The following is a 22,954-nucleotide window of genomic DNA, read 5'->3' as shown; positions in this document are numbered from 1 at the left end:
TTTCCTCAACATATTTGAAAAACTAAACACTTCTGATTTATCAGTGATGGAACTGGTATCTTTAAGTAATCCAAAAGGAAACTGTGTGTTTCCTGTCAGCATACCTTGGTGGCTTATGACAGGCATTTCATATGGATTTGTCCCAGCCCATGAAACCTTATCTTAGGATGCTAGAACTGGAGAAGCCGTTGCCAGCCTCAGTCTTCCTCTGCAGCTCCTGGTTGGACCCAGCCTGGAGAAGGTTGAGGGCCCTGCCCTGAGTTTGCACAGGCTGAACCCTCGTATTTCACATGTGGTTATGAAACCACACATAATTGTCGAGGTAAGAATAATGTCATCTAGCTGGCTTTTTCAAAAGGGTGTGAACTAGCAGCATGAATAATGCTCACTTAACTAGATGCCTAGGTAGCCTCAGAGGAATCAAGGTTATTCCACCTATGAACGACCTACTGCAGCTTCTGTTGACTGTCATTCTTCCCTTCAGGAGGTGGAGCCAGCTGTCCTCATTAAAATAGACACATCCAACCAGAGTATAAGAGGACACAAAAGATATGTCCTCTGTTATTTAGGGTTGTAGCTGGTGGTGACCAGCTGGAAACTCGGGGACAGGAGAGAGAAGTGTTGGAGAGCATGAGTTCCAAGTCACAGCCCATAGGGATTATCGGAGCACCTTTCTCAAAGGGACAGGTGAGTACAAGTCTGGCTTTGAATAACACTTGTCAGGTGTCAGTATCTGGTTAGTAAGTTTCTCTGTACAATTACACTTTGTGTAATTTTGTTCTTGTGTGACTCCTTATGGCAGCCAAGGTCCAGCTCATTTGAACCTAGTGAATCTTTTTTCATGTTCAAGCGCAAGAGTTTTTGTTTAAACCTGAATGAATTTCTGCATTGTGGTGCCTCCACTGTTCTTTTTTTTTTTTTAATAATATTTATTTAAAGAGAGAGAGAGAGAGAGAAAAGAGAGAATGGACATGCCAAGGCCTTCAGCCGCTAGAAATGAACTCGATGCATGCGCCACCTTGTGCATCTAGCTTAAGGAATCAAACCTGGGTCCTTTTGCTTTGCAGGCAAATGCCTTAACCACTAAGCACTCTCTCCAGCCTCCACTAGGGTGTTCTGAATATGGAGAGGCAAAGAGTTTAAAGAAAACACATTTGGCCGGGCGTGGTGGTGCACGCCTTTAATCCCAGCACTTGGGAGGCAGAGGTAAGAGGATTGCCATGAGTTCAAGGCCACCCTGAGACTCCATAGTGAATTCAGATCAGCCTGGGCTACAGTGAGACCCTACCTTGAAAAACAAATAAACAAAAAAAGAAAACACATTTGTTTGGTTATTACAGTTTTCTAAAATTGTAATGTGGTGGTGGCAACCTTTAGAGTTGTTTGAGTTTGGATAACTAACATATTATTGTTTAATATAACTTGTGAAGAATTTACATTATTTTGGGCTTTAATGGTTCTATAGAACTGTTAGTTCAAAGGCTAGTAAACTTCTTTATACATATCTATGAAAGCAAACAAGACTTGTAAGTTGACACGTGACAGGACTAATGGAGTCATGAACTTCTCAGATTGTCTTGTCCATCTAAGTGTGAGTCGCACATATCAGCAGTTGGACAGATGGACAGTCATTTATTTTTTCTGGTGAGGCACACTCATTCCGGTGATTTTAATAAGATTACAGAAGGCCTTAGACTTCAACATGGTCTGTGCTTAAAGAAAAATAAAATCAAAGCCAACAAGACAGCACACATGTTTTAACTCCTAAGGTTGATTAATAAAAAAATTTTAAATGGGGTCTTTTTCTTGTTTTTTTTTTTTGGGGGGGGGCATCTAGGCAGCCTTTTGCCTGCCTTAGTTTTGAACTCTTTCTTTGCACCCTAGCTTCTTATTGCAAAACCAGTTGAGAGAGATCAGAGGTTGGAGGCCCAAACTGTATTTGGTGAGCAAATACTGTTTCACCTCCCCTGGAACCCTCCCAGAGAACACTCGCTGACACAGAGGCATCTTGCCGTTCTCTTCACACAGTCTTTCTAAAATCCACACTATGCTTACATATTCTTTTTTTGTTTGGTTTTCCAAGGTAGGGTCTCTAGTCTTGGCTGACCTGGAATTCACTATGTAGTCTCAGGGCGGCCTCAAACTCAACGGCAATCCTTCTACCTCTGCCCCCCAACCCCTAGTGCTGGGATTAAAAGCATGTGCCACCACACCCTGCTTTATGCTTACATATTCTTGGAATAGTTTATAACAGAGAGTTAAGAAGCTGACAAAAAGGGAAGAAATAAGGGAGGTAAATAGGAAGGGAAGAAAAGAGGAAAAGAGGGGAGAAAGGAAACAAGAAGGCAGGAGGGAGGGAAGGAAGAAGGGAAGAAAGGAGAAGAAGAAAGGAGGAAGAAAGAGAGGAAGGAAGGGAGGAAGAAAGGAAGGAAAGAAGGAATGCAGGGAGGGAGGAGGGGGAGGAAGAGAGGGAGCAAGGGATGATTTACCTAATACCTAAGCCAAGTCATCTGTCTTTTGACTGGAAACAATTGCTTAGTTTAGGGTCACAGCCCCAAACCCTATAAACAATGTGCCTTTTGGCATCTAGCATCTGACCCAAATCATTTTTTCGCATCTTAAAGCCCTGTTGGAAATCAGCATCACAGAGATACAGAAAAAATGACTTCTTTGGATCTCTACACTTGGGGTTTCGGGAAGACTTGCTATGTTTAGGAACTGTGTTAGATTCCTGAATGTCAATTCAGCAAGGGTAAAATTTCTCCTAGCTTGTGTAAACAGGTCAGAACTTGAAATTCCTGGGCTGGTCTGTTTGTGGTTTCAGTTCTCAGGTGATTTCCTGGTTGCCTGCTTTCTCCCAGAGCCCTAAATGACTGCCTTGTAGACCTGCTTAATGGTCTCTAAGGCCACATTCTTTCTCTCCCAATGTCTTGTCCAAACTTCCCCCCTGGGTTGCATTTTCCTGACCACCTACTCATGTTGCAAGACAGCTCAAAGATCACCTCTCTGGACAGCATTCATGGGCACACCCTGTTGTAGACCCAATTAGAGGCATCCTGTTTTGGTTAGTAAGACATTTTGTGTAAGCATTGAAGGGAGGAAATGTCTGGGATTGGTATTTTATTGCACAAATATGTGATCATTCTGTAGACAACATGATGCGATGTGAAGAAGGATGTAGGCTTTGGGTTCTAAAGACCTGGATTTGAAATGAGATTCTGCTACTCATTAGGAAAATCATACAACTCTGTGGTTCTAGCTCCTTCTATTTGACATAAATGCAATTCAAATCTACTTCAATGTGAAAATTAAATGAAATGATATCAGTTCCTGACTCTGCAGGAGCTGAAAAAGTGAATAGTTATAGGGCTGGTGAGATGGCTCAGCAGGTAAAGAAAGGCACTTGCTTGCAAAGCCTGCTGAGCCAAGTTCTGTTTCTTAGCCACCAATATAAGGCTGAACAGGCACTCATTTGCAGATAAGAGACCTGGGCATGCACATATATACATACACACACATCAAAGCAAATGTTCTTTAAAAATGATAGTTACTGGGCTGCAGAGATGGGTTACTGTTTAAGGTATTTGTCTGCAAAGCCAAATGATCCAGAATTGAGTTTCTGGGACCCATATAAAGCATGATGCACAAGGGGACACATGTGTCTGGAGTTTGTTTGCAGTAGCTAGAGGTCCTGGTGCACCCATTCTCTCTCTCTTCTCCATCTGCCTTCCCCCCTCTTCCTTTCTCTCTCTCAAATAAATAAATAAAGAAAATATTTAAAAAATTACAGTTACAACTCGATAGATTAAATAAGAGATGTTTTATTGTGGGCATCTGAGAGTCATGATGATAAGTGAAGATTGACATACTTTATGTTTTCAATTTTTAGCCACGAGGAGGGGTAGAAAAAGGTCCCACAGCATTGAGAAACGCCGGTCTGCTGGAGAAACTCAAAGAACATGGTAAGTTTTAAGTTGAAAGATCATCAGCAGACTTCCTCCACCCTCTAAAAGTCCAGGCTCTCAAGAAAAGGGAGCATGCCTGGACTGACACTGATACCACAGAAAGGCGGTACTTGCTCTATCTTTAGAACCATATCCTACAAAATAAGCAGGACGTGGGGAGTTAAGAGCACTCTGTCAACATCGCTGGCTTAGTAGCCACACTTCCTCACTCAGATGCTGTCTTTTCTGCCAAACTGTTGTTGTACAAAAGAATTTATGGGCGTAAGAACTGGGGTTGGGAGGACAACAGGAGACTTGAAAATAAGGTATAAAACAAAAGCTATGAGAGATATGTAAGTACTTCTAGCAGGAGAATTCCAATTTGTGAAATGGGAAATAAAATAAAATAGCAATGATTGCCCCTAATGTATATATACATTTAGACACTCGGGTTTATCTGAGTTACCTTGTTATCTGTATCTATACAAAACACTGAAGCAATGTTGGTCAGCTGGAACCGTCACATATTTCCAGGGGGAATACAAAAAGTTACAAGCACTTTGGAAAGCAGTTGGACAGCTCCTTGAGCACACCAGACTTGTACCTGTATGGACAGTATCGGGATTCATAATAGGCCAGAAGTGGAAAGAATCAAATGTCACTAGGTGGTGAATGGACAAACAGAAAGTGGCACTCCAGAGAGATCATACCACAGTGGAAAGGATCAGGCCATTGCATGGACAGGAACCCTGATGGGCCTCAAAACAGTGAGAGACCATAGCATAGCTAAAGACAGAAAAGCAGGAATTTCTGGGAATGGGGGTAGGGACTGGCTAAGAAGAAATGGAAGGGTTACATATACTGAATATGGTGGAGGTTACAAGGTTACCTATTTCCAAAATGCACTGGCCTGTACACTTGAAGTAAATCTTAGTGAATAAGAAGTATGCTTTACAAAGCTAGAAAGAAGGAAGGAGAGAGTCAGAAAGTAACAATAGGGCAAGGGGGAGTACAGATAAAAGCTGAGAAGGAGGGAGAGATGAGCTTCATTAGAAGTCAGGAATCTTGAGCAAATGGCTGTGTCCTCAGTTAAGAAGTACAATCTGGGGGCTGGGTGAGGGGCTCAGCGGGTAAGAGCACAGGCCGTGTAAACATGAAGGCCTGAGTTTGATCCCCAGCACATAAAAAAGCAAAAAGGGACTGTATATGCCCATAACCCCAGTCCTGTCTGTGGGAGGGTGGAGACAGGAGAATTGCCAGGACTCACTGGCCAGCCAGTCTGACCAAAAACACCAGCTTCAAGTTCAGTGACTGTCTCCTCTGGCGTCCGTATAACATGTGTGCACATAGCATGCATGCATCTGTACACAAACCCACCCATCCACACACACACACCCCTACATACCAAGAAAAGTAGCATACTGTGGTCACATGACGTCAAATGAATTGTGAGGGTGCTGGTAGATTACAAATCCACACTGACACAGAATACTGAATGGATTTCATAGCATAGTCTTACAGGACACTCAACTTGTAAACCTTACTTCAGGGCTTTTTGTGACACACATCCAGTCCTTAGGAACTTTGCATTACTTATAACTTTTTATATGAAAAAGTATGACAATAATCTGTATTTCTTGAGTTCTTCAAAATGTAAGGAATACTGCTAAGAATTAAGAAATTCTGACCACACCATGAGGCAGGTATAATGAACTGCTTCAGCAGGTGGAGGGAGGAGGAGGAAGCTGAGGTGCCTCAGCAGGAGGAAGAGGAAGGTGAGCTGCTTCAGCAGGAGGAGGAGGGAGGAAGAGGAGGAGGACACTGAGCTGCTTCAGCAGTGGCAGACAAACCAAGGAACACTGATAGATTATGATCATTTAGAAAATGCAGGTATATTTTCTTTAGATTACATTAACTTTCTGGTGTATTTTATTTGGGGACTTAAGTACTTTTTACAAAATGAAAAATGCTTATTATAGAAAGGTTAAAAAGTATATAAGACTGGAGAGAGAGAGAGAGAGAGAGAGAGAGACAGAGAGAGGAGGAAGAGAAGGAGGAGGAGGTGGGAAAGGGGAGAATGAGAATGAATGAATTCGATTAAGTCTAGAAAGTTGTCATTGTAGTTTAATGTCCAGTTTGCGTGAACTGATTCACAAAGGCATTACCCAAGGCCTGTTACACAGCAGGTGCCAGGTGGTGGTGAGATGAGGTATCAGGACAAAGCAGATGTTTACTAGCTTTACAATGTTTCTGTCTTTGTAGACATTTCTCTGTTTATACTTATTTTGCACACGTAGAATACTACAGACTGATCCACAATCTCTTTTGATTTAGTAACTTTAAACTTTTGATTGTAGAGTGTGATGTGAAAGACTATGGGGACCTGTCCTTTGCTGATGTCCCTAATGACAGTCCATTTCAAATTGTGAAGAACCCAAGGTCTGTGGGGAAAGCCACTGAGCAGCTGGCTGGTGTGGTGGCAGAAGTCCAGAAGAATGGACGAGTCAGTGTGGTGCTGGGCGGAGACCACAGGTCAGTAGCGTGGCTATATCCCTGGGGGGTGGGCACATATGGCATCAAGGAAGTATAACCAAGAGTACTAAGAGACAATGCAGACAAGACAAGAACTGATATTTTGTGCTATATTTTCTGTCTGGGCATGGTGGCACACAACTTTAATCCCAGCACTTGGGAGGCAGAGGTAGGAAGATCACTGTGAGTTCAAGGCCAGCCTGAGACTACATAGTAAATTCCCGGTCAGCCTGGGCTACAGCGAGACCCTACCTCAAGAAAACAAAACAAAACATTTTGCAGGCTACTTGGCTACAAAGACATAGTCTATGAAAATTCTTCTTATAGCACAGTATACATGAAATATAAGTGGATTTCAGCAAAATATTCAGCACAGCCTTATTCTTCTTACTAATTAAGTATGGGAAATTGGGTCAGTTTATCTTATTTATTAATGACCCATACAACCACAATTAGGTGAGCAATCTGAAAGCATGTGCTTTCGATTAGGAAAGGCACTGTAAACATTTTCAAAGCCCCCCCCCCCCGCCAGCTTAACAATTATGTGCATCATATTCCATGCTTTTTAAATCTACAGTATAAATTGACTGCAAAGTATGCACATAGCCATCCTAAGCATTACTGCTTTTTCCTACATAACTCCACCAAGGAATCACATCACTATAGGATTCATATGGCCAGGTATTTAGGCTGTTTTCTGATATTTATGATTACAAAAGTGAGTGTTGTGCCAGGGCCATTTTAGTGTCTACACTCAAGGATAATGTCACCTGATGAAGTGTTGAGCAGAAACATCTCTGCGGCTCTCCATTTCACTGGCCTGTTTCCTCTAGTCACCGGGCTTTGGTAACAGACCTGCAATTGAGACCAGGACTCCTTTCCCATGAGGGGAAAAAATTCTAAGTGGAAATGTGAAGAGTGGCAAATGGCCACTAGACAAGAAACCTGAAGTAAAATTAAGCATCAAAGTGAATGAATAACCTGCTCCTCATCTTGAAGGCAGGATTACTTTCACTGTGAGAATCTGGAAGCTCTTATCTGCATGATAGTGAAATGATCACAAGTGGGAGAAAACAAGCATTGTTTAGTATATCCCAAGGATTTAAATTCTGTGCAAAGTCCCACTCAGAGCTTCCATTTTTGCACACTGTTTGGCATATCTGGGATTGGTTTGCATGGTTGTGGATCTATAGAGTAGGACTTTGTGTTGGGAGAAAACAGAAAGCAGAGGAAGTGGGCACTGAATAGTGAGTGTGAGCCCTAGTGTCAGTGGATAAAGCAACTTCTGAGTGGAATTCCCCAGTTATAGGCACTGGAACTGGGGAGATGGCTCAGTGGTTAGAAGTGCTTGGATGCAAAGCTGGCTCAGGTTCAGTTCCCCAATACCCACATAAAGCCAGATGTACAAAGTGGTCCATGCTTCTGGAGTTCATTTGCAGTGACAAAAGACACTGGCATGCCCACATATACCTTCTCTTTCTTTAAATAAGCAAATAAACATATTTTAAAAATAAAGAGTTGGATTTTAAGAAAAGCTGAAGAACATTGTCATAATTTTTTTTGTTACTTTTATTTATTTGAGAGCGACAGACAGAGTGAGAAAGAGGCAGAGAGAGAGAGAGAGAGAGAGAGAGAGAGAGAGAGAGAGAGAGAGAAAATGGGCGCGCCAGGGCTTCCAGCCCTGCAAATGAACTTCAGATGCGTGCGCCTCCTTGTACATCTGGCTAACGTGGGTCCTGGAGAATCGAGCCTCGAACTGGGGTCCTTTGGCTTCACAGGCAAGTGCTTAACCGCTAAGCCATCTCTCCAGCTCCATTGTCATAATTTACTTGAGAGAATTAAATGCTAATCTAGAGAGACTAGAATGTAGAAAAGCAGCCAGTTTAACCCCAAGAACTGAAAAGTATCTCAGGCTGAGGAACTTCCTACGTGGCTGGTGTTTTTATGCTTGTTTGGCTAAGCAATAATTTGCAATCTAATTACATACTGATTTTGTAAAGAAATAAAACCATCAGACTTCTTTAGTAATGCTAGCAAGGCATCTGTACCTTGAAAGGACTGTAGCTGTGCTCCCTATATCAGAGTTGCTTACCTTCCATCTTCAAGCCTATGTAGAACAGCTACTTGGACTTAGAGGTGTATGACGTTGCAAGCATTATGTTCACACACACATTTTCCTCCAAAGTTTGGCGATTGGAAGCATCTCTGGCCATGCCAGGGTCCACCCTGACCTTGGTGTCATCTGGGTGGATGCTCACACTGATATCAACACTCCTCAGACAACCACAAGTGGGAACTTGCATGGACAGCCTGTGTCTTTCCTCCTGAAGGAACTCAAAGGGAAGGTAAGAGTCTCACAGGTGCTGTTATTTTGTAGTTAGTAGCTCTGGAGGTGGAAGGCAAGGAGGAAGACTCTTCCACTTTAATCCTGATGTAGTCTGAAAGCATTTGCAGCAAATAAACAACAACAACAACAACAACAAAACCCTGGTTGATAAAGGTGGTAAAACTCTGTGATTCTTTCTACTTTACTGGGCAGTTTACAAACTGACTCCATATACAGCTGTCCCCTCTGTGCCCATGAAGGATTGGTTCAAGACTTCCCAGATAAACAAACTATAGATGCAAGTCCTTCATACGATCTATCACATAATACCTACGCATATCCTCCCGGGTCCACATGGCTTACAGTATCTAGCATAACACAATGCTCTAGAAATAGCTATGGTTATCAATGAATGTTGTGGGGAACATGCCTATGCATGTTCAATGCAGATAAAACCATAACAGGTCTGACTACAGTTTCAGTCTGTGGTTGGTGGAATCCACTGATGCAGAGAATTCAGCTCTTTTGGATTCTTAACCCAACTCATCCAGTAGGTGGGCAGAGCCATCCTGTATATCACGTTACCAGAGGTTCAGAGGCTAGGCCCTTTGCCCTACTGTGAGACAAGGACAAGAAGCAGATCTACTAGTTCCCCTTTCCTCACTAGGTCACACTTTCCATTTTACAAATTGTCCCTGTACATCACAGGTTTTTTAAAACAGCAGCTTTTAAATGCACATTACAATGATTTCTCTTTGAGACGGAGTCCCCATAGCTGGCCAACGGCTGGTCTTGAGCCCCTGACTACACCTCCTGAGAGCTGTGATTACATGAGTATACCACCATGCTTGACATTCAGAGGCTTAGCGTTCAGTTTACTGGGAGAAGCGCCGATTGACATCGTAAAAGAATCTCTCCTGGCTCCTTTGAAGCTTCTGTATTTATGATAATATTCTAGTTTAAAATTTAATATTGAGCCAAACATGGTAGTTCACACCTTTAATACCAGCACTGGGAGGCAGAGGAAGAAGGATCGCCATAGTTCAAGGTCAACCTGAGAATACATAATGAATTCCAAGTCAGCCTGGGCTAGAGTGAGACCCTACCTCGAAAAATCCAAAATGAAAAAAAAAAATGATTTAACATTGTGGCTCAGCAATTCGTATAATGTGCTGTGGTTATGTCAAAAAAAACAATACATCTTGGTTCCATTGTAATATGTTGGTTCTTATGGCACAAAGGATTAAAATCTTCTGTATCCAATGCTAAAAGGAACTTTTGAAAACTGATGACCACAAGATAGATGTTTGGGAACTGTCAAGCTAACACATGGGAAGAGCCAAGCCTGGCTCCAAGATATAGCAGATGCCATTCATCACATACCATAAGACAAAAACCATCCCGTTTTGTGTAACCTTGCTCTCAGCCACTCCAGGGCCCCTCTGGATGAAGCCCTTCTTGAGAAAGGGAAGTATAGACAGAAGCTATTACAGTGATGGCACACTCATTTCTTACATGGAGCAAGGGAATGTTGAAATGTGGTCAAGATAGAGACTGGGAGGGCCAGACCAAGCAAGGGTACCACCATGAGAGACAGCTATCTCTTTAATTGTGTATTAAATTCATTTGCTCTAAATTTCTACTTCAAATGTAAGATGTATGCAATCCTTAACAGTAAATGTAGGATTTCCTTGAAAAAACACATTTAACTAAATGGAAACACTGTGGTTTAGATCCCCGACGTACCAGGATTCTCCTGGGTGACTCCTTGCATATCTGCCAAGGACATCGTGTACATTGGCTTGAGAGACGTGGACCCTGGGGAGCAGTAAGTTTATTCCTTGCTCTTATGTGTATGATAGTTATGCTTTCCTGGCTAATCCTGTAAAAGAAAACTATTTTAAATAGCAAAATCACTATATACATATATATTCAGGAAAAATACAAACAAAACTATATTCATATTTATATAGACTACAGGATTTAAAAGTATTTTATATATTAGGCACACTAATCTTTTCAGTGAAAGGCCAGTCTTATTAGTTGTAGATTAACTTAGTATCTCTTCTTTTACAGCTACATCATAAAAACTCTAGGTATTAAGTATTTTTCAATGACTGAAGTGGATAAACTGGGAATTTGCAAGGTGATGGAAGAGACATTCAGCTATCTACTGGGAAGGTATGATGAATGTGGTAGTAAATCTTGGTACTGACACTAGCCAGTGTTATTAATAAAGTCCAATCAAACCTTCAGAGTTCATGAGCTTATTTTTATAAAGCAGGATAAGAATTATACTTAGCTATGAAACCACCAACTTTAAACTGAAACTGTTTCCTACTTAATAGAAAGAAAAGGCCAATTCATCTGAGTTTTGATGTGGATGGACTGGACCCATTGTTCACACCTGCTACTGGCACACCTGTTATGGGAGGTCTGTCTTATCGAGAAGGTCTATACATCACAGAAGAAATTTACAAGACAGGTAGGTAAGATCTGGGGAAATAAAGAAATGAGTATACCCTGGCTCAATATGTATTTATAGTTTTCTTATCTGAATAACCAAGCCCCAGTTGATACTTCCTTCTGGAGTGCATACTATGTTATGTGATAAATAAATATGTTTTCTATTCCTCTTCTCTACTAGGTAACCCCTTTAAGTCAGTCAGTACTGATTTTAGCATGTCAACTATTGATTCTAGCATTATCATTTCCTGTTGCAGGGCTTCTCTCAGGACTAGACATCATGGAAGTAAACCCAGCTCTGGGGAAGACACCAGAAGAAGTAACTCGAACAGTAAACACTGCAGTAGCAATAATCTTGTCTTGCTTCGGGGTTGCTCGGGAGGGCAATCATCAGCCCAGGACTGACTACCTCAGCCCGCCTAAGTAACTAGCAATACTACCCAAAAATCTCAGTGATGCATGAGCAAATGTAATCATTTACTTAAGCCTACAGTTATCCTGTCAAACACTTGTTCTGATACTGAAAAGAAAGATTTTCCAATTACTATAAATTCTACCAATTCCCACATGGTGTGAAATGTAGGATTTGGATATGCTAATTAATAGCTATGAAAGTAACAAGTACACATTTTCCATGTTTCCAAGAGTTATCCTTTGATAAAGCAACATAAGTTAACTTTCAGTTAAAAATATGCTGACATTTAAAAAAATATATGCACCAATATAAGTGCCCTCTACACACTCTGAGACTCCCAGTATCTGGAGATGAAGGTGCCCAGCCTGGGAAGATATTATGTGTCCATGTTGTTCAAAGAAGTGATTTTTATAATAAACTCTTTATAATAAGATTTTGTTGTTTACATCTTTGCAAACACATGCAACATACACATATCATACTGTCCATGCATATACACAGTCTCCTGCTTAAAATTACTGCAAAAATTGTCATCTTCAAAACCTTACAAGGTCTTGGTGAAGTTATAAAACTTTGTTCTGGCTTTTTTTCAACTGTAAAATAGATAATAACAGGTTTATACAATCACTAAGTTCATAGATATTAGATGGCAATAGTGCGCTTTGTCTAAACATGATACTATTAATATTTTAAGCATGGTTTTTATTTATGTTGCCTTATGGGAAGAAGGCATTCCCCAAAATTGATTCATAAGACACAAATCAAATGGCTATTTTGTTTCTAAGAGCTGCTAGTAAAGATTAGGATTTTACATAAAACTACCCATGACTTTGCAAGCTAAAATCTGTAAATATCCTAAAATCTCACTTGGCTTTCCACCTAACTTTTCACATGTAGCACAGTTTGAAAACTAGTTGCATTAAATGCATTTGAAATAGTTTGATTTTTGATAGTTATGATATATCTTTAAAGAACATTGTCCAATATAGTAGCCACATGTGGTTCATTAAAGATTAAATTTTAAAATTCAGTTCCAAATTTTAAATATTTTGTGGCAACATGCAGCTACTGACCACTGTCCAGAGCCTTCGGTCACTAATGACCACTGCACAGACCTTTTGTCACTGCAGAAAGCCCTGCTAGACAGAGACACTCTAGTTACTAATTAAAAACACACTCCAAACTGTTAAAAAGTAAGTCAGTTTCTTTCCTCAGCTATAAATGTAAAGTTTCTATGTTGTATTAACATCTCTAATTAGTAACTATTCAGAGAAAAATCACAATCTTTTATTAAGCTAAAGAGGAAAAATGAATTTTTAAAATTGATTGGAGTACATATGGCCTTGAAAATGTAATATTTTTTTAAATATTTTATTTTTATTTATTTATTTGACAAAGAAAGAGGTAGGGGGAGGGAGGGAGGGAGGGAGGAGGGGGGGGAGGAGAATGGGTGTGCCAGAGCCTCCAGCTACTGCAAACAAACTCCAGATGCGTGTGCCCCCCTTGTGCATCTGGCTAATGTGGGTCCTGGGGAATTGAACCTGGGTCCTTTGGCTTCGCAGGCAAACGCCTTAGCCCCTAGGCCATCCCTCCAGCCTGAAAATGTAGTAATTTTGATTTTGAGTTCCTCTGTCCTGTTTGTGTAATACAAGTATCAAAATGATTACCATGCTGGGATTTCAAAGCAAAGCAGAATACCCCCGAGGCAACAAGGTTTCACACCAATCCTATCATGAACTTTCTGGAGAAGTTTAAGAACTTCATTAACCTAGAAACATTAACTAAATATTTTAGAAAGTTTAAGCTGGATTTGCATAGCAAACAAAGATTTAGTTATTGCAACAGTATGGAACAACAAAAAGAAAAGCCGAGGAAGTGTGTACTTGGAAATAAGAGTAAAACACATTTGGCTAAAGGATCACTTTTCACATGAGAATTTTTCATTACAAGGCCACTATCAGTGATCAGTTGCAATTAGACACATTTCCTGAGCAGAGATGGTCATTCACGCAAAGTCATTAAAGAAATTCTACAATTTATTTATCTAATGGACTTTCGGGTTTTTCAAGTTTTTCAAAATGTGATTTCTTCCAAATTAACAATGGGCTTCAAAATCTAATAAGCCTCAAAGAATTAAAATGTATACTATTTAAAATTTTTGAGAATACAGAGTTAAGAGAATCCTATTATCTGTCAGGTAAACATTAACCTGAGGAAACAATGACTTTAAAAATCAGATTAGATAATCATTTGAGCCTGGTTTTATTTAAATGTTGTAGCTTTAAATGTCATTTTCTTACATGGCTTCCAACTCATCCCATGTATTAAGTTCATAGCAAAGGCTGCAAATCTACCACTGTAGAAACTATGTCATTTACATGGAAATTTACAATATTTACAGTCAGTTTTTAAAAAAATATGAGACCTTGTTTGCACCTGTAATGTATGAGATCTAGAGCATTTTAATTGATAAAAATCTGTTATTCTGAAGATATACCAAAAGAGATTTATGTATTAAAGAGTTGTAAGTATTACTTTACATGTGTCATGAAGAGTGAAGATACCCTGTACAGTAGCTGATACAGGAAAGACAAAGAGTGCCTGTCAAAAGACATATTTATTTGTTTATCTGAGAGAAAGAGAAACAGAGATAAAGAGAGACAGTGATAGAGAGAATGGGCGAACCAGGGCCTGTAGCCATGACAAACGAAATTCATACATGTGCACCACCTTGTGTATCTGGCTTAAGTGGGTACTGGGGAATTGAACCTGGCTCCTTAGGTTTTACAGGCAAGCACTTTACCCTCTAAGCCATCTCTCCAGCCCCTAAAAGACATCTGATAATTTCCTCTATGGTCATAGGAGGCTGTGATAAATTCTTATGAATATGAAAAACAAATAGCTTATTTAATCTCTTAGAGACAAAAATATAGACAGGAAGAAGGGGTTCTAAGGTTTATGATTCACCATTTGAATCAAAATGAAACGATGTGAACATCACCACTGCACCCCACCAGTCAGTAGGATCACGTTCAGATTAGGAGACCTATGTCTACTTTCAAAGACAGAGGGAACTGTTCTCCCCACAGGATCTCTAATCTCAGTATCACTACTGTGTCCCACCACTTGGCATGATCACATTCAGATTTAGGAGACCGAGTCCACTTTCAAAGACAGAAGGATCCATTCTTCCCACAGATCTCCAGCTTCACTGTGTTACTGGTAAGGATGCTGGCACCTGGTTAGACTGAGGAGCTGGAGACCCGCTGTTTAGGGCCTGCGGAGGCACTGCAACTGGTTCCATCTTGCTAATGTGTGTGATGAATCGAAGGCGAAGTTTTAAAGCTGGTTTTAAATTACAGATAATCTTCTCTACCTACAAAATGAAGACATTAAAAAAATACTTGAACCAGAGAATATCAACGTCCCACCTTTAAAAGAGAAGTGATATATAGATATCTTGAAGTAGTACACTTGAGAGTGGAGTAGGTGGGTGGGAAGTTCCTATGCAAAAATGATATAATTCTTTTTTTCAAACATTATTCTTGGGCTACAGGGATGCCTTAGCAGTTAAGGTACTTGCCTACAAAGCCAAAGTACCCAAGTTCAACTCCCCAGGACCCAGGAAAGCTAGATGCACAAGGTGATGCATGCATCTGGAGTTTGTTTGCAGCAGCTGGAGGCCCTGGCATACCCATTCTCTCTGTCTCTCTCAAATAAATAAATAAATAAAAATAAAACATTATTCTCTCTCACACACACAATCTTACATGTGTGTGCATAGTATACAACAAATACACATTCTATATACAAACATATGTACATAGATACACACATTTAAAAAACACACACTTAACTCGCTAACCAGTCATCCTATCAATTTTTTATATAAACAACAATTTGTTCATCCTTTCAAAATAGTATCTTCACAGATGCATAAAACATAAATGTATTACATATATTATTTAAATCTTTTATTTATTTGAGAGGGAAGGAGGGAGGGAGGGAGAGAGAGAGATAGAGAGAAAATGGGCACATTAGGACCTCATGCCACTGCAAATGAACTCCAGATACATGTGCCACCTTGTCCATCTGGCTTACATGGGTACTGGAGAATTGAACCCTGGTCCTTAGACTTCACAGGCAAGCACCTTAACTGCTAAGCTATTTCTCTAGCACCCATAAGTATATTTTTAAGTTTTTTGAATAACTTAATTTGTAATATGTTCTACAAAACTATTTTTTTGTTGTGACTGAAATATGGAATTCAAACTAGACAATATTGTACATACTCTTACTTAAAACATTTTAAGGAGGGCTGGAGAAATGGCTTAGCAGTTAAGCGCTTGCCTGTGAAGCCTAAGGACCCTGGTTTGAGGCTTGATTCCCCAGGACCCACATTAGCCAGATGCACAAGGGGGCGCATGCCTTTGCAGTGGCTGGAGGCCTTGGTGTGCCCATTCTCTCTCTCTTCCTCTCTCCCCCTCAATAAATAAAGATAAAACAAAAAAAAAATTAAAAAAATAAAACATTTTAAGGAAATAAATATATCACATAGTTTCATGGGATTCTTATCTTTTTTTTTTTCATCAGGATTTACCATGGCAATTAATTGCACAAATATAAGGCAACTGCTAATCCAGTTCTGCAGCACTGAACCATAGACTCCATTAGTGATTTCTCGTTATAAACAACAGGAGAATCAAGCAGTTTGCAAAGGAACCCACTGCTGTGCATCAGCATCAAAGAACCCACATGTGTGGACACCAGGAGGTCAGGCTCCTCCTTGGCCCCCCTAGCACCTTGGCCCGCCAGAGGCTGAGCACTTGGGTGGGGGCATTTCAAGGCACATAAACAGCTGTTAGCAGCTCCAGGGTCTGCCCTAAGGCTTGGCTCCCATGTGGAACAGCCTAGCTGATGTTTCCCTTCACCACATGACCTTTGTCTACAGTTTTCAGGTTTTATTACGGAACATGCCTCAGCACCAGTGTGCTGGGGCTGCATGCGACAGTCACGGTCCCTGCCCTGTACATTCTTAAGACAAGGGAGTGCAAATAGGCTGACCCCAAAGTAGTGATGGTGTCTAGACAGCACTGCTGGGAAGGTCTGTGGGGGCAGATCCGACTTACAGAACTCTGTGGACAGGGGAGAATCACATGGTGGTGCACGGTAGAGGGACTGCCTGCGAATGAGCTTCAAGGCACTGAAGGAGTGGAGGGACGGGTTAGCCTTGTGGAAAGCCAGCCAGAAGTGAAGGACCCCAAGGAGATAAAAGTACCTGGGAGGTGACTGGGACCTTCATTCCAGTCAGGGTGATTCATGGGTCCTCCAACCCATGTAATTGAAGCTTTGGTTTCTTTCATGTGCCCCAGCCTCTCACCATGCTGACACAGCTGTGTTTCAAACTAGCACACAGGACACACTCGTCTGACATTAACCCATCAGAGTTATTTGGCTTTTAGGATTCAATGTTCTTGTTTGTCCTAACTGTTCCCTCCCTCAACCCAACAGCAGCATGTGGGGCAGACCGTCTTTGAATGGGACACACACAGAATTGCCTCCCCTGATATGGGGCTTGAGGTAAAATATGCCAAGATCTGGGAGAGAGGGGGTTTCTTATCTTTGGTCCAACATTCTTGGATCTTAGTAAGAAAGACCAGTTAATTTTTCTTTTCTTTCTTTTTTAAAATTCTTCCCAAAGTTTCTTAGGCTCAAATGGAAAGAATACCTTTGTGTTTAAGAAAGCATTTATCAGTCTTTCCTATGCCTTATGATTTTTATAACTGTATTTAAATTTATATTTATTTTAAGATATATTTATCTTTTTACACGTGTATGTGATATGTGTGGTTACTGTATGTTTATGAGCACAAGTGTATGTGTGGGAGGGGGATGGAGGGATGTGGAGGCCAGAGGTCAACACTGGGTATCTTCTTCAACTACTCTCTATCTCATTTTTTGAGACAGGTTTTACACTGAACCTAGAATTCACCAATTTGTCTAGACTAGCTAGCCAGAAAGTCCTGGGGATCCTCCTGTCTCTGCATCCCCAGTGCTGGGAGCACTGCAGGTATGTGTGTCCATGCCCAGCTTTTCCACGGGTGCTGAGGGTCTGAACTAAGGTCCTCACGATCGCACAGCAAGCACTTTACCAGAGACATGTCCCCAGCACCCATGATCTTGTTTGAACAAAGCAGACACACACACACACACACACACACACACACACACACACCTTTTATGAAAGAGAACATGTCTGCTCACTTTGACATTCCTGCTGAGGTATAAAGCAGACAATGCCCTCTCTTAGACCCCAGCCTCCAGCCAAGAACTCCTTGGGATAGCATTTATATGGTTATAGAGCAGTCTCTCTTCAATGCCAATAGAAGGTGAATATAATCATAGTAGACAGCTTCCATGTCACTGAGATGAACTTCCAGGCCAGGCACAGATCTAGGGGAGGTTCCATAATGGCAGAAGAAGTTAGCCCCCACTTAAAGGACCAAGGAGAAGAGAGAGAGAGAGAAAGAGAGAAAGAGAAAGAGGGGCAGACAGACAGAGAGCGAAGCCAAAAGCCACACAGCACACTTCAGGAACTCCAGGTGGAACTAGGCACTTTATATATATTTTGATTGGAATTTCAAACCCACCACCACACTTTAAGATCCACCCAAGTGACACCACCTCCAGCCAGGTGGCTGCAGGTCCAAACTACAAACTAATAAAACACTGAACATATGGGGGTCATCTTTTTTTTTTTTTTTTTTTTTCCGAGGTAGGGTACACTCTGGTCCAGGCTGACCTGGAATTAACTCTGTAGTCTCAGGGTGGCCTTGAACTCACGGCTATCCTCCTACCTCTGCTTCCCGAGTGCTGGGATGAAAGGTGTGTGCCACCACACCCGGCTGGGGGTCATCTTTTTAAACTACCACAATGACCAAATGTAATATATGCATGTATGAAAATGCCATAATGAAACTTCTTACTTCGTACAGTTAATACAAGCTAATTGAGAGGTATGAAAAATTCAATAGAAGTAAATTTAAAATACGCCAAAAATTAAAATCAGAGGGAAATAGCATTGAAGTATTTGGGAAAAGGCAATGGGCTTATGTACATGGCCAGCCTACCTTTACCCTCTAGAACAGTCCAGATTCTGTTTTCCAGACTCAGGAAACTCAGTATGATGGGGGAAGGCCTTTCCCACTCTCACACTTCTAGTATGAAGCAGTTCTTCCCATGGTGAGTCAGAGAGTGCATCCCTTTAACTTCCTCGCAATTCTTATGTGACACACAAGGAAGCCCGATACTTATTCCAAATAAAATCCCTCCAAATAGTGAAGGCATGAACATTTCCCTATGGTATTCTTCTGGTTACATGTTCCTATATTCTTCCAACACAATTCCTAAGCCCATCTCTTGACCATCCTAGCCTCAGACTTCCAGTTATGTTACAAACTGTTCAATGCCTCATACTGTGTGTGAATGTGAGGACAGCAGGACTTCCCTTAGAACACATTACTTCTTTGGTCTTTCCCAAGTCTTTTGTTTGTTTGAATAATTATTTATTTATTTAAGTTCTGTGGCAAACTTCATGGGAGGAAAGGAAAAGAAAGTTTTTAATATACCAAATGTGCTTAGAATGACATCTCTCTGTAGCTTTAAAAGGTCAGAAACCAACTCTCCTCTTAGAAAAAAAATTAGCCCAGACTCAAGTATTTTCACAAATAAAAATTCTATTACCATGTGTTCATTAGATAAGTCAAACATCATGAAAAGAAATAAATAAAACTGACTTACTTGTTCTTTTACGCTGTCACCAGTAAACATATACTTCATATGATACAGGAAGTCACAGATGGGATCCATGTAATTTAAATGGGTACTACACTGGTCTACATTCAGCAGCATTTCATAAAATGCCACACCAATCTAGTCAACAAATAATGTGAAGTTATTTAAATGGCCAAGGTAATTAAACAATTCAGCACAATACAGCTATCCTCCAACACACTAGCACAGGGGATGGCACAGGGACGCATGGAAGCTACAAGGCGGCTGGATTACAGTGGAATCACAGCACTGCAGAAGGGCTCTTACAACGAGAGGCAGTCTCCTTTCTAGCTCCCACTCTGGGATAACTGCACTCCAGGGAACCTTAAGCTTGTACCAACCTAGTCCTGTGGTAGTTAATGTTTGCAAGGCTCTAGTCCTGGCTTGTTTTCTTGTTCTCTATATATCTATTATTTAATTTTTGCTTTAGTTTCAAAGTAGGGTTTCAATCTATCCCAGGCTTACCTGTAATTTACTCTGTAGTTCCAGGCTGGCCTCTAATACACAGCAATTCTCTAACCTCTGGGATTAAAGGCATACACCACCACGCCCAGCTCTATTTTGTTTGATTAGAAATGACTGACTTCATCTAGCTCCATGATTTTAATGAATCTCTCCACACTGTACATTCTCAAATATACTTCTATATCCTTACCTGTGTTCTCAACTCTGACCACAGATATATGCCCTTGCTGTTCCAGTTCAACAAATCCTATAACAAACTCATTAAGTCCCTAACAGGCCCTTAGATCCCACTAAATTGAACACTGATTGAGAGGCTGAAACACATCCTTCAGATCTTATACTAGATTGCATCCTACCTCTATCATGCACCGAGTTCTCTCCTGCTGAAATCTTTGTAGAAACGGGCCTACGAGATGATACACATAAAGTAACTGGAACTCAGTCTTCACTATAGGAAGAAGCACCTCACTGAGAAACCTAAAATGTGAAGATGAAAGCAAAAAGTTCTTGTGAAGTAATATCAGTTTAATTCTTTGGAATTTTCTTAATATATTATTTATAGAAATAATAAAGGTATTTATAAAACATATAATTTGTGTTAAAAGTTCCTTTTAAATTTGGTAACAACACTTCTAATTAATCTCACTGGCTCTTATTTTTACATGACTGACTATAGATATATATTACTTCAGCTTTAAAAGAAAACTTTTTTTTGTTTTTTTTGGAGGCATGGTCTCAATGTAGCCCAGGATGACCTGAAACTCACTCTGTAGTCCCAGGCTGGCAATGAACTCAGTGACCCTCCTATCTCTGCTTCATGAGTAACTGCTGGGATTAAAGGTGTGTGCTACCATACCCGGCTTAAAAGAAATTACTTTTTTTGTTTGTTTGTTTTTCGAGGTAGGGTCTCACTCTAGCTCAGGCTATCCTGGAATTCACTCTGTAGTCTCAGGGTAGCCTTGAACTCACTGCGATCCTCCTACTTCTGCCTCCTGAGTGCTGGGATTAAAGGCGTGTGCCACCACAACCAGCAAAAGAAATTCTTAATATAGTACAATTATCGAATGATAAGTGAACTATCTGAAAGACAAAGGTAATTTGTGCAAATGTCATTATCAGGAAATCTAAATCTAATTAATAACCAATTTTTATGGTCAAGAAAAACATATTTTGAAAACAGACTTATAGCAACTTTTTAGTTCATAAGGCAATTTTTGAATTCTACTCTGGGAAAATCATTTGGCTTAGCATTTGGCTAAGTATCTTTTTAAAAAAAATTTTTTTTATTATTTATTTATTTGAGAGCGACAGACACAGAGAGAAAGACAGATAGAGGGAGAGAGAATGGGCACGCCAGGGCTTCCAGCCTCTGCAAACGAACTCCAGACGCGTGCGCCCCCTTATGCATCTGGCTAACGTGGGACCTGGGGAACCGAGCCTTGAACCGGGGTCCTTAGGCTTCAGAGGCAAGCGCTTAACCACTAAGCCATCTCTCCAGCCCTGGCTAAGTATCTTAAAACCACACAGGAACATGAGGGTTTACATTATTACATGTATATAGAAGAAACTTTTGCAAAACAATCCTTTAACAGAAGAGGCTTTCTGACTAACCAGGAAGTCCAGTTATTTATGACACATGTACTTGGAAAATTGTTCTATGAGTGAGATGCATATTTCATCTGTAAATGAGATTTTGGAAAAGTCATATTTCTTTAAAAAAAATTACAAAACTTAGCCTGGTGTGGTGGCATACACCTTTAATCACAGCACTCAGGAGGCAGAGGTAGGAGAATTGCAGTGATTTTGAGGTCACCTTGAGACTACAGAGTGAATTCCATGTCAGCCTGGGCTAGAGTGAGACCCTACCTTGACAAACAAAGACAAACAAACAATAACAACAACAAAAATTTACAAAACTTACTTTGGAATGAGAGATAGTTGCCCGATGCTAGAATGGTGCCACACCGCATGTGCCAGAGCTAACGTGTAGCTACAGCTCATCTCAGAGTAGGACTGGTGACACGCAGTGAAGTCGAAGAGGCGGAAGGGATAGCCAACCCACTCTGTTTCTGAGGTCAGGCTAGAACTGCTGATAACACTCACAATCCGATCATGAAGGACAATCCAATATGGTTCCTTTAAAAAAAAAAAAATCACAGGAAAACTGGTTAAAACCAACAAAAAAAGTACTGCCTATGGAGCATTTGCCCCAAAGCCGAAGATATCACTGTTCTCTCAGGTTTCTATTCTTCCATCCTGGTTCTGTATAGTGACGATTTTGAAATAGAGTTGGGTGGATTTATAACTGGTCAATATCAACCTGGAGAGAAGTATCTTCAGCATGAAAGCCCTGTACATATAGGCATTGGTCCAACTTATTTATTTAGTACCTGGTATTTACCATGTAATAAACCGATGTTACCAACACTTACTATACAGGTAACATTGGTGCATAAGCAAACTCACAAAAGCCCACTTTGAAGGTATGCAAACCAAAAGTCCCCAGAGCCACACAAACAAGTTAGCACTCTGATAGACATTATTCAATGATGTAAAAGACAGTGGTGGGTCTTGCCTGAGACATGGAGTCCACAGAAGGGAGAAGTCAAGGAAGAAGGCTCTAAGCTGGATGGGATGATTAGCATTCAGGATGATGACAGAATAAAAGCTTTTTCATCATATCTCATTCACTCACACATCAGACCTAAACCATGTGTGTCTCAGGAAACATTTCCACAAGACAAGGATCTGCATATGAGGCACGTGAAGCAGCCAAAAGTAGATCACATTATGAAGTCAAAACTAAAATTGGACAGGCAAGATGCATTAGACACTGCAGATCTGTAGGTCTGGTAGGTGTACTGAGGACTAAAGTTGGACAGTCAAGACACATTGGACACTGCAGATCTGTAAGTCTGGTTGGTATACTGAGAACTGGAGCAGGGAGGCAAAATAATAGTCACTGTAAGTTCT

The 22,954-nt window shown here is 40.7% G+C and overlaps 2 protein-coding genes across 4 annotated transcripts in view; one reads left to right on the top strand and one right to left on the bottom strand.

The window, feature by feature from the left end:
* Positions 1 to 575: 575 nt before the first annotated feature.
* Arg1 (arginase 1) lies at positions 576 to 11,763 on the top strand. 2 transcript variants are annotated; one of them, XM_004651202.2, is made up of 9 exons: positions 576 to 687; positions 3,890 to 3,962; positions 4,407 to 4,413; positions 6,279 to 6,476; positions 8,662 to 8,821; positions 10,536 to 10,630; positions 10,879 to 10,983; positions 11,151 to 11,287; positions 11,526 to 11,763. In XM_004651202.2, exons 1-9 carry the CDS (start codon positions 631 to 633, stop codon positions 11,693 to 11,695), a joined length of 1,002 nt encoding a protein of 333 aa, XP_004651259.1. In that variant the 5' UTR covers positions 576 to 630; the 3' UTR covers positions 11,696 to 11,763. The 2 variants fall into 2 exon arrangements, with proteins under 2 accessions (XP_004651259.1, XP_004651258.1); XM_004651201.2 differs by lacking the exon at positions 4,407 to 4,413 and having other exon boundaries at positions 6,302 to 6,476.
* A 1,938-nt stretch (positions 11,764 to 13,701) lies between these two features.
* Positions 13,702 to 22,954, bottom strand: part of Med23 (mediator complex subunit 23) — a 61,650-nt gene continuing 52,397 nt past the window's right edge. For both annotated transcript variants that reach the window (XM_004651203.2, XM_004651204.3), the window contains 4 exons: positions 21,903 to 22,117; positions 20,338 to 20,458; positions 19,484 to 19,615; positions 13,702 to 15,059 (listed from right to left, as the gene is read on the bottom strand). In XM_004651203.2, coding sequence (XP_004651260.1) covers positions 14,892 to 15,059; positions 19,484 to 19,615; positions 20,338 to 20,458; positions 21,903 to 22,117 — 636 coding nt within the window. In that variant the 3' untranslated portion in view covers positions 13,702 to 14,891. The remainder of the gene's footprint in view (positions 15,060 to 19,483; positions 19,616 to 20,337; positions 20,459 to 21,902; positions 22,118 to 22,954) is intronic.

The sequence above is a fragment of the Jaculus jaculus genome, chromosome 9 (assembly GCF_020740685.1).
Source record: "Jaculus jaculus isolate mJacJac1 chromosome 9, mJacJac1.mat.Y.cur, whole genome shotgun sequence".
NCBI classification, from domain to species: domain Eukaryota; kingdom Metazoa; phylum Chordata; class Mammalia; order Rodentia; family Dipodidae; genus Jaculus; species Jaculus jaculus.
The sequence above is the reverse complement of the archived record's forward strand: the minus strand, read 5'-3'. Positions and strand labels throughout refer to the sequence as shown.

Coding starts and splice junctions, on each gene's coding strand:
- Arg1 (XM_004651202.2), top strand. CDS start 631: ATGAGTTCCAAGTCACAGCCCATAGGGATTATCGGAGCACCTTTCTCA. Junction 688..3,889: donor CACCTTTCTCAAAGGGACAG/GTGAGTACAAGT, acceptor TTCAATTTTTAG/CCACGAGGAGGGGTAGAAAA. Junction 6,477..8,661: donor GTGCTGGGCGGAGACCACAG/GTCAGTAGCGTG, acceptor TTTCCTCCAAAG/TTTGGCGATTGGAAGCATCT.